The 11,781-nt window shown below is 35.8% G+C and overlaps 1 protein-coding gene across 6 annotated transcripts; it reads right to left on the bottom strand.

Annotated features, from left to right (window-relative positions):
* Positions 1-248: 248 nt before the first annotated feature.
* LRRC39 (leucine rich repeat containing 39) lies at positions 249-11,721 on the bottom strand. Of its 6 annotated transcripts, none has more exons than XM_069022579.1 (9): positions 10,156-10,317; positions 7,806-7,992; positions 6,839-6,944; positions 5,322-5,478; positions 4,632-4,768; positions 3,043-3,188; positions 2,518-2,670; positions 1,333-1,472; positions 249-335 (listed from the first exon to the last, which is right to left on the bottom strand). In XM_069022579.1, exons 2-9 carry the CDS (start codon positions 7,928-7,930, stop codon positions 283-285), a joined length of 1,017 nt encoding a protein of 338 aa, XP_068878680.1. In that variant the 5' UTR covers positions 7,931-7,992; positions 10,156-10,317; the 3' UTR covers positions 249-282. The 6 variants fall into 6 exon arrangements, with proteins under 6 accessions (XP_068878680.1, XP_068878679.1, XP_068878678.1 ...); XM_069022578.1 differs by lacking the exon at positions 249-335 and adding an exon at positions 10,777-11,721 and having other exon boundaries at positions 1,257-1,472; positions 7,806-7,934; positions 10,156-10,201; XM_069022577.1 differs by lacking the exon at positions 249-335 and having other exon boundaries at positions 1,257-1,472; positions 7,806-7,968; positions 10,156-10,341.
* Between the last annotated feature and the right edge of the window lie 60 nt (positions 11,722-11,781).

The raw sequence follows: 11,781 nt of genomic DNA, 5'->3' as shown, positions 1-11,781 counted from the left end.
CAGGAAATAGATTTGGAATTGGCAGGGGAAAAAACAAACCCTATGAAACTCATCTGGACTTTTTTAAAACGCTAATTCATTTCTTACAAAAAACCCCTTTTGTCATCTTTCCTGTACCCAGGAAAAGGTCTTATATTTTTCAGTTTCACTGGGAATTACAAATATGCAAACCAGTTCACATCAGTGGAAATATAAAATCCCTAAGAATATTTGAAACCTGTTGTAGCCTCTTCGCTGTGAAGAATTGTACTTAATATTTTCTTCCATTCACAGTTACATTCTTTATTCATTTGGATTCATGACAGGAGGAGAACCAGAAGAACTTTCCAGATTTCCTAAAAGACAATAGGTTAAACTAAGAGAAGTTAACATACTTTATTTTCACTTTGAAGTTCAGAATAGCTTTGTTTTTCCTTTTAAAATATTTAAGTAGACTTAAGTACTTTCATCAGCCTGTGCTGCTAAGGAATCTATTCAAGAAGAAAACTTATGTCTAAAGTGTCATCGTGGTATAATTTTGCAATGAAATATAGATAAGAAAAAAGTTGGCTTAGTGTTCTAAATCAAGAGCATTTCATTCATTTTTTAAGCATTCACAAAACACAGAATGAAGATCAGAGAGAACATTTTATATCTGCAGTGAAGTGCTCTCTGCAAAAAACAGCTGCCACCTGAACATCTGTTCCAAAGTGCTTATTTGGGTCTCTTAACTGCAACATTTAAGCTGTTACTTTGGAAACTATAAATAGCAAATCTTTGTCATGTTTTAGAAGTGGGATGAAACTGTGGGGTATTTTGTTTAAGTGACTTTATTTTGTGTCAGGGAAAGCAAGTTGTGACAAACATCTGTTTATCAGGTATTGATAGTTCATTGCTAAAAGACATATGTTGGGAAAATAGGCATTTCTCCCTTAATCCTCCTCTGGAAGTACCATCTGAACAACATCCAAAAATAGGAAAAGTTGAGCTTCATGAATTAAAAGATGCTAGAAGACCTTCATTATGTAAACTGATTATATTGCAAATACAAAAGACAGTCATCAGCTTCTAGTTATTCATGGTATAGATAACTCAGGCACATTTATTCCAATGCTCCATGGTTCCAGTATGTTCCTATGCTATTTGTGGTAAAGACCTACTGTGCCAACTCCTGTTAGAAGTGCCCCTGCCCTCAGTAAAAGCCTGTTTACAGATTTTTTGAAAAAGCTACTCATTTATTAAGAGGATTATTCATGTTTCATTTCTATATATATCCTAGATTTTATTTATCCAGTTTATTCCTCTCTTCCTCACTGTATTGTGGAGAGATCAGAATTAATACAAAAGCCTTGCCTGTTTTCTTGAGTGACTCCTGAATATACATGTGCATGAAGTCAATGCCAAACATTTCCTGTTGCTCCTCCTCGTCTGTGTTCTCACATGGAGGGAGTGTTACCTCTAGCTCCAGTGGATTGTCTCTGAAGTTGACAAATCTAGGAATTCACCAGAAAAGGTTACTCTTGCAGTAAGTTTTGTCCAGAGAAAATAACTCTTTTGAAACTGAATTAAGATTTCTCAAGCACTATTTTAAGCAAAATGAAATTAAACTTTTGTTATACTAAACTCACTACTCTATCAGTAGTATTAAATAAACTAAGAAGATGCTATCTAACAGTAGCTGATTGTGGTGACAAAAAACATTGTGGTCCTCATAATTTTCCATCAGTTTTTGACCCCATTGTCAGGTGTATTGAGCTTTCACAAACAAGTGAGTGGATGGGAACAGTGCAAATGCCTCCTCCCAGCTTTGGAAGGCAGGAGCCAGTCCTGTCTCTCTTTATTCTTGGTCCATCCTTGGGCCTATGCTTGTATGTATTTAGTTAAGGAGGTGCTTCCAAAAGAGCTGAGAACAGGAACTGTCTTACTAGTTAGGCATGATTTATGCAGACTAGCATTGTTTCTCTAAAATGGCCAACATCCAGCAATCCAAATGAAAATGCAAATAACAGGAAAGTTTCTGTCATGGTATACTGAGGAGTCGTTCAAATTCTACCAATTAACAATTTACATTATTTTTTATTTTTCATATCAATTACAGGAGAGTTTCGTCCATGTCCTTAAACCTAATTTTTTTTTTTTTTTTTAATTCTGAATGCTTGATTTCTCAATGGCAAAATTCTACTTTTTGTCACTTTTACGCCTGCCACGTAGTTTTCTGCAAGCTTTTGCCTTTAGAGAGTGATATAAAAGGGCAGTTATAGGGGGAGGGCTATGAAATCAGAAAATGTGTTTTACTTTTTCATGTGAGACTGTAGCTATCATAATTTACTTCTTTTACTAAGTTTCACTACACTTGCTTGACTAGATCCTTAATTGTTGTTAATGTGTAATTATGCTGATTTATTGTGTCCATCTCTACAACTGTGGTAATGTCTTTTCTTTTCCTCTCCCTTAGTATCACTATGATACACAACTCAAGGGAGGCTTTAAAAAGTATTTTATAGTATTTTCATTTGTATTTCTATTGCTTTTTCTTACCTCAGATTTGTCATGTCCTTCATACAAGTGGGAATATCCTTAAGTTTGTTGTTGCTAAGAACAAGAGTACTAAGATTTTTCATATTACCAATGGTTTCTGGCAAAGAGTTTATTTCATTCCTTTGGAGCCATAAAGTGTGGAGGTTCTCCATTCTGAAAAATAGGTATTTGTGCAATAAATCAAGATATAGAAAATAGATCGTATCAGTTATTACCATAAAATAATTAATTTTTCAGTCACATAAAGGACTCATAATGCAGCAAGTATCAAAGGAAACCCCACATCCAAGATAATTACCTAATCTCTGTTCAAAAATATCATTGACAGTAAATATTTAACCTTATAGTTGATACTGAATTTATTGTTAATTGAATGGATTATTTCAGCTCATCCAAAACATCACACTAGGGCTGATAAAATCTTGAGTGAGGCTAACATAAAAATTATCTATCGAAGTAGTATTTATTAATTAGAATTTCAATGCAGTGGAATTGTGACCAAGATGAGCTTTGAGCTTTACTTACCTGTCAATTGCATCAGGGAGCTCCTGGAGTTTGTTTCCCCCCATATCTAACCATTCCAGATTTGGCATGTTGAGAAGAGCTGAAGGGATGGTAGTAAACTGATTCATGCACAGATCTATGTGTGAAAGCTTCTTTAAATCACTGAGCTGAAAAGAAGGGGAGATTTAATCCAACTTTGTGTAGCTGTTGCAGCAGTACAGCAGTGCTCTAATAATGTTGAGAAACATTAAAACACATTCTGAAGCCAGTAAACACAGAATGGTTTTGAGTTACAATAGCTGATAGCACCTAACAATAAGGTACCTTGTAAGTTTTGCCTGGAGGGTAGGTAGGTTTGGAACTGGTAAGGCAGCAGAACTTTACCTCCCACCCAGTAGTGAGTGCCCTAACTGCTGGCTACAATACAGCTATGCCCCAAGCCTCAAGAAAAAAAAAATTAAAGACAGCACTGTCCTTAGTATTTCATACTCCATGCAATATGCCATTTTCGTTAGTCAAATATTTAGATTTTTATGTATCAAATTGCATGGACTGTATTTTAGAGTGAATCTTGACACCTTCCATGCTGTGAAGTCTACTACTCTGGCAAGACATTCTAAAAATGCAACATAGTGTCACAGCATCTAAGTGCTTTGGTGAATCGTGCCGTCAATGTGCTTTTGCAATGTTAAGTGATGTTTTATGGCAGATCTGGTCCAACTGTTTAAACACTGAATGCCACTCAAGTGCACATAACCAGAGCTTCACAGTGTTCACATTGCTGCAGTCTCCATAGGACAGAACTACGGATTTTCTACATTACCCCATGCAACCTGTACCCACATAGATTTTGTAAATTCTGGATTTTGGTTAATAGTGTATATTTCCATTTGAACATTATTTTGGCTATTGCTGTTTGGACTCACTCAATTTTGCAAGGCACTGACTGCGGTCAGCTATTGCCACGACTGGCTTTTTAAATAAATTAAAACAAGCAAATATGGTTACATACTTGTCATCTCTATCTAAGAGTAATAGTTACAGATGCAGGTCTCTCACATTTAGGTGAGTTCAAATTAAAGTTCCATAGTAGGTGAGTAGTTGTCTTTAGTCTCCCATAATTGTTTTCAGCATTTGAGAACAGCACTTGTTCAACTCTGCACAGAACAATTGTATAAATCACACAACCCCTTTTCAGAGCTGGCTGTTCTGGTAAACATGCTTACAGTTGTGTCCCAGCATATGGTACCAATTTATACTCTCAAAAGGGAACTTCTCTATGCTAAGGCATCAGACTCTTAGTGGGGTAAATCAGTGAAGATAACCAGCCTAAATAAATTGATACAGACTGTATCACTGCCCTCCCAGCATGCCAAGTCATTTATCTGGCCAAAATAAAGACTGGCTCCTTCAGCTACTCAGGTGTGTGCTTCTCACGTGGCTTCAATTTGACCAGTCATAGAAAGATTGTTCACATCAATGTTTCTGGGTAGTACTGTGCAATCACAGTATCACAGCAAATCTGAAATCAGAAGTGCAATGTGTAATGATAATTGGCTTTGTATAAATTCAAAATATGCATTAAACAAAACTAAACAGTCTGTCAAAACCTGAGGAGGAAGATCACAGATACTTCTGTTGACAGCCAGTTCCAGTCTTTCCAGACTGATGCAGTTACTTATTTCCTTAGGAATAGATTTTATTCTGTTGTAGCTGAGAAGCAGCTCTTGGAGATTGGTCAGCTGGCCTGTAGAGAGCACAAATGAAAAATGTACGTGTTTATTCTATTTGAGGCACAGCATTACTTGTTTTGTCTTATCCTTTTACTGTTATATAAATGCTCTGTGTTCTCACAAAACAAAACAAAAATCACCAAACTGCAAAGAGTAGCACTTCAGGACTCTTTAGTACAGAACTGAACTGTAGTTGAGTGCTTCAAGGAAAAACCCAAATCCAAAAAATTATGACTAGGCTACTCATGCTGTGGATTCAGAACATGAAGTCTGTTTTTCAGTATCACTTTGCTAGCTGCATTCTGATATCTAGTCCCTGCTGTGCAAACAGGCTCTTCTTCTGTCATGGGGAGCTTTCATAGAGAAATGTCTCTTCCACCCAGCCCCATTTTTAGTTTAAAGGGAATCGATGGTTTGGAGATCTCTATCTCACTGTCCCATTTAAATAATCTGTTTTGTTACTACCCAGTAGGATTATGAGACCAGCAAAGGGCATAAAAATGGCACATTTGTGCAAGACCAATTTTCTTAGAAAAGCAGCTTAAAATAAAAGAAAGCACAGCTCACCAATTTCTTTAGGTACACTTTCAATTGAATTCCGGGATAGATCCAGAACAACAAGATTGTGAAATCTTCCAATAAACTGAGGAATTTTCTGCAAACTAGTTCTGTGAAGCTGCCATTCCTGGAGATGGATTAGTTTCAATAAGCATGAAGGTAATGTCTACAACAAGAAATATGAACCAGAAGAAATTCAACTTAGTATGCAGGAAGAATACAGGCTGAGGCAGAAATTTTGCTTGAAACACTAACAGTCTGTCCTTCTTCTTAAGCTATACTGTAACATGTGGGTTACAAAATGAATCCTGGGAACTGTTTTCTAAAATATGCTAAAAATAGCAAGCATAATTGATATGATTTTAATATCATACATATTAGGAAATGGTTTATATTTTATAAAGGTTTACATCAACATATTAGGAAAATGTTCTTCCTCCAGCGGGTGGTTGGGCACTTGAACAGGCTCCCCAGGGAAGTGGTCACAGCCCCAACCCTGACAGAGTTCAGGAAATGTTTGGACAATGCTCTCAGGCACAGGGTGTGACTCTTGGAGATGGTGCTGTGCTGGGCCAGGAGTTGGACTCTGTGAACTCAGCATGTTCCATGATTCCATGATCCTGAAGTGAACACTGAATGTGGGTTGTCATTCTGATCACAGATTTAACCCGCCCACTTTTGGCTCCCAGGATTTAAATACCTGCACTTCTGTCATTGACAAGTTTCAGGCTTGTTTTTGTTTGTTTGTTTCTTTCTTTTTTAAAAAAAATTCAATATAACTGAAGATGAAACTGCTCTAAATAGATTTTTGCACATAAAGGGAGATCTAAATTCTATTCCTGTTCTGTCAATAAAAACAGTGAGCAGCTGAGAGCAGAAGAGCTGAGAGATAATAAAACTACAATGTCTGTATGCAAAGTCCTGTATACAAGGACCACTGGCCTGCAGACCAGCAGAGTTTGGCTGGGTCTGGCTGTCGTGTTCTCACTGGCCTCAACACAGACTAATTCTCATCACTTTCTAGGAGCTTGGCTGTGTGTTTCTGCACGGCTCAGAGCCCTGGTGACCTTCACTCTGTCAAAATTAACAGCAGATTACCTCTGTGCATGAGAAACAACAATAACACTGTTCTGGGGATCTACAGGCTCATTTTCACTCTTAGATAGAGAAAATAAACAATAAGAAATATTTTCATGCACCCAAATATGGAGGAGGGTTTTCACCTTGATACATTTCAGTAGTTCTGGTGTGTGAATGTTAAATGAGAATTTACATAATAAAAATCATAATTTGCAGTGTAAATAATTTCTAATTCAGAAAAGCCTTTTGGGCTTTGTTTTTACAGAGTAATGCTTAATATTCAGGACTAAAAAACACCCAGCTTGCTTTTACACTCACAACAGTGTGTCCCAATTCACTGTTAGCAAAGCACAGTGAGCAGTTAATAGAACAAAAATAGTACCACTGTAAGTGTAAAGTTGTAAACAGTAGTTTTCTAATGCATCAGTCATTCCTATCAACACTACCTTCCATTCTTCTTCCTCTATCCTTAAAATTGCTCTTCCACCTTCATTAATAACTTTTTCTTTGAGCTTTGCTAAAGCAGCTCTCTCCTCCCAGACAAGCAGTAGCCTACAAGGGAAAGAAGATCTGCCAGTGGTGCCACAATGAATACAGCCAATAAATACTATCCTATTTTCTGGAAATAAAGAGACAATTGCCTTATTGTCAAATAACACTAATTATGTCTGGATGTTAATATACTACCAGTTGGAGAGAAGACAAACACCTAATGTTCAGCTGAGGTAATTTATAGGAATTCTATTTATAGTTCTTCAAATTTACATTCAGGAGGAGGACATAATTCACTTTCAACATGTTGGAGCAGGGTCACAGAATATAAAGTCATGTGGAATTAAGTTCCAAACCACATTTTGAAGCAGTCTCCTAAAATGAAAGCCTTCCATTCCACCATATATAAGTGCAACAAAATAAGGTCAATCAGCTTCTTTTAGCTTGATTTCCAAAGGGAACTTAAGCAAGAATTACAACAACAAAGCAATTCTCTTTCTTTCTGCTTGTATTCCCCAGTATCTTTTGAATTTGTTGTTCCATTTCAAACACATCTGATTAATTAGGAGTTCCAAAAATAGAATGCTATATCTTCAGATTTCATAAAATTGATGGCAATTTTTTTAACAAGCAACCCTGCTAATAACTGTTAATAACTCAATGGAGAAGAAAGCATAACAAATCTTCACTGGTTAGAATATCTACACAGCAGAGGATTTTAGTATCTGACTTCAGGGCATTTAGTCTATATACTAATATTTTTATCACAGACACTAGATAAATTCTAATCACTGGGAATCCTGCAGGAGTAACAACTAAAGAATCAGAGTCTGGATGAGTTTGAAGAAACCAATTACAGTCTTCTGAAATGTAACATATGGTCTAGCTTTTCACATACTTAAAGATCTACAGTTCACCTACCTTCCTGCAGACCTCTGCCTGAATTCCTTTTCTTTCTGTAATTCTTCATTTATCTTGTGTATTCTCACTTCCCAGAGTGTCTTCACAGCAGTGAATGTTCCCAGGCAAACTGCAGTTTCAGCCATGATCCTTTACATGTTCAGATTCAGTTGCAGGAATCTGACTGAATTTCAGGCTCAATGCACCACTTCATGTATCAGTTACCAGATGGGGTCAGTGATGTGAAAACTAAAATACTGCAATACCCACTTCATTATGTTATTAAATTAGTTAATGTAAAGAACTGACAGGATTTTATTGACTGCTTTCTCTTTATAAAAATAGATAATTGCACCTAGATAAATTTTATTATAATAAGAAATGGTATTTTTTGCAGTCTCTACATTCTTATCAGTGAACAACTGCTTCTCCCAGTTCCTTCCAATGGTAGGCTATGCATTGACCTTAATAATTATTAAATGCAGATTTGAGTACTCGTTCCCATCCCAGGAAGAAATTAAGCTGTTACCTGCAATCTAAGGCAGTTAAATTCTGATAGCTGCATTCTGGCACCTACCTGATATAAATACTTGCAGCTACAGGAGTTTTGCACTTTATAAGAACTGAACTGTTCTTGGAAATTAATTAGTATACTTCATTTGCATTCATTTTCTTCATAGCTTAACTCATTACATTGTATTTTATAGTTAGTAATGCATTACCTTTAGGAAAAGGCTTTTAAATTCTGATTTCTCTTTGAATGTTTGTGTAGCCCTACTGGGTGTCAGAACTCACATTTAAAATTAAATTCAGTCTAAACTTTTAAAGTTATCTATCCTTTAGTGAGATAATTAATACATATTGTCCTGAAGAGCAGCAAAATAGGATACTCATCCTAATCAGTGCATACCTCTAAAAATCATTGTTATTTTCATTACTGGAGCCAAGATACTGATACTCAGATAAGCTTGCAGAGCTAAACTTCATCCCAGCAGCAGTGTACTCTGAACACTGATGACTGGAATGTTCCCTTTCTAACTTTTTACTGATACTTGTAGGGGCAAGTAAGAAAAATATCTTATATATGCTTCAAACTAAAAAAGTAAGGATAATTTTCTTCCCAACAAGCAGGTAGGTGACAACAAAAGAGGAATTTCATGTCTTTTCATACACATATTTCCCTACAATAATTGCTGCAGGTCTGTCTTTTCGAACCAATCTTTTCTTTTATATTTTTTCTGTTATAATTTTGTATGGCCTGGATAAGCCACAATTGCTTAGTGACCATTTTTGTGTTCAAACTGTCAGTCATTCTATTTTATGTTTACTACATCTTTTGCTAACACACTTATTTGTAAAGCCTGATTATACTGAAATCAAGTTAAAATCTGTGAGCAAATAATATGTAAAATGTCAGGATTCCTTCCTGTTGCAAAAACAGCATAAAAATCAAATGATAAATCTTGAATAAAGAAGAATGTGGTCTAATACATTAATATTTATTATTCTTAGCTGTTCTCTGTTTGTTAGGGAAAAATGGCAGGATTTGAGAAGTGACACAAACGGCAGCCCCAGTGTGGCACAGTGCAGTCTGGCCTTTGGGTTCCTACAGAGGAATTGGATATTTTTTCCTGTAAAGAGAGGACTGTATCCTCTTTCCCTCCCCCACATAAATGTGATCACATTTACTAATTTGAAGGATTAACTTCTCTTTCAGTGGCCTTCAGAGTAACTACCCTTCCCCATCCCCATCCCAATATGCAACAGTAATGCTATGTATGCATGAGGTTTTTTTGCTCCAGTTACAATTTGGTTACAATTCAAACTGCATGATTTTTTCAAGGTTAAATTTCTACTGAGATCAAGTGATTAACTAATCTATAATTTCTTGTTGCTTAGAGACATTTTTTGAACTACAAGCCTTTTTAGGTAGAAAACTAGAAATCTTTTTATACAAATTGTGCAGAAAAGAGACATTTGTTGATAGTTGTACTACTAAACCCAGTGTCATACTATACAGTCAAACCAATATTTATTTCCAGTAAAGCTTACTCTGGGCAACTCTCTTTTGCTGTGGAAAGTGTACTATTCAACAAGCACTGCCTTAGAACCATGAAATACCAAAGGGCCTAAGTATATGACTATTTTCAGGAGTATTTCATGATATAACATGACTACCATCAAAAAGTTCTTGTTCTTAGATCTTATTATTTGTCAGGAAAATAAAAACCATAATAATCATGCCATCACAGCCAACAATTCAGAAGTGAATTCCCAAACGTGGCTGTAAAACAGCTGCAAATTCACTCCCAAGTAATCAGATCTCCCAAAAACTTCACCTCCAAGCATCACAAAGAGTTTAACAACTTACCTCAATTATTTGGTGTGTTCAAAGATTTTCTGTGATTCATTGCTTTCTGGACAAGAGCAGAGATAAATTATGAATCTTGTCTGTATTACCAAACCCATTTAAAACCCTCACTCAGACTCCAATGCAATGTCAGTCTAGTTCTAATTTTAACCTATGCTGAGAATAGAAGGCATCACATGAGGCACTTTTGCAACCCCCCCAAGCATTTACCACTGTTAAAGTCTTCCCATTTTGCAGAGTGTGACTGGGCTCCCCTAAACTAGACTCCCTTTAACAGAAGTTTAAAAATAGTGAACAAGTAGAACAAAGGAGTACTTGTTATGCTACACAATGAGTTTGTTTTGAATTAAAAATTATAATTAAAAATAAAAAAGGTTAGTACTGAGTTAAAAACAGCTGCTTTCTTTAGTAATGTTTCTCTGCAAGGTAACTGAGCTTCAAAGTGCTATTAAACAGCAACATTGACTAAATAGACTAGAAAAAGTAATACATCAGTAAGCATTTTACTCATTACTTTTGCCCATGCTGAAGAATTCTCTTGCTGAAGAATTTAGTGCAAATTATCAAAGTCCAGACAGAAAAATAATCTTTATCGGGATGTGCAGAGGGGTTATTACTCACCCCTTTTCATGCTTCCTCATGAAACATATTTAACATTCTATTTCTTCAATTAGCCCTTGGAGAAGATAAAAGGAGAACAAGTCTGTCAGAATCTTTTTCTTCAATCAAATGGAAAGAGAGACAACAATAATCACAGGTGACTATTTAAGGCAGAAGCCATAAAACTGGATAGTTCTAACCAACTGCACTGGAGTATAAAATGTGAAGAAGATGAAATTTTAAAAGTAACATCAATTTGGTTATAACTCTACCACACAGAACTTTATAACAAAAAAGTCCCTGACCCTCTCCAGTCCACCAACTAAATACATGAACACCAATACCTACTTAAAAAGACACTAAGTACTTTAGCTTTCAATCCACTCCTTGTGTAAGTAAAATTATTCTGTCTTAAATATCTTATTGCTTTTTTTCATACACTTATATTTCCTCAATTTATTTTCTCAATGGTCATCAGATTAAAAAATATCCTAAGCCTTTATCCTAAGCCCTTAGCACAACAACATACTTGTAAAGTAGATACTAGGCTGTGTTCTTTTGGTAGCCTTGAGCACAGTATGTTCTTTAAAGCTAGAAGAAAGAGTTTGAGTCACCTGTACAGGATTGCCTGCATAAAATTCACAAATAAAAACAATATTACTACAATTCTTTGTGGCTTTATATTTTTTATTAGGAATAAATAAATCTGATAAAAATGAAATAGGTGATAAGCATGATATATTAGTCAAACTTTGCAAGAAATGACCTTTATATAAAAGACCCTTATACCACAATAGAAATATTAATAGCACCTTACATGGATGCTCCACACTCCCCCTCCTACATTACCAGCTTTCCTCTTACTCAGTCTCAGCATCATGGATAGCAGGGATTCCATCTCTGGTAGCCTGTCTCAAATCTTCACAGCTAAATGCAATAGACAACTTTGGTCTACAATTTTGGAGAATGCTCCTGTTTTTGATACATCTAAAAAAAGGAGAAAATGTCCATTTTGTGCATTACAAA

The sequence above is a fragment of the Aphelocoma coerulescens genome, chromosome 8 (genome assembly GCF_041296385.1).
Source record: "Aphelocoma coerulescens isolate FSJ_1873_10779 chromosome 8, UR_Acoe_1.0, whole genome shotgun sequence".
NCBI classification, from domain to species: domain Eukaryota; kingdom Metazoa; phylum Chordata; class Aves; order Passeriformes; family Corvidae; genus Aphelocoma; species Aphelocoma coerulescens.
Note: the sequence above shows the minus strand (reverse complement) of the source record. Positions and strands in the feature narration are given on the sequence as shown.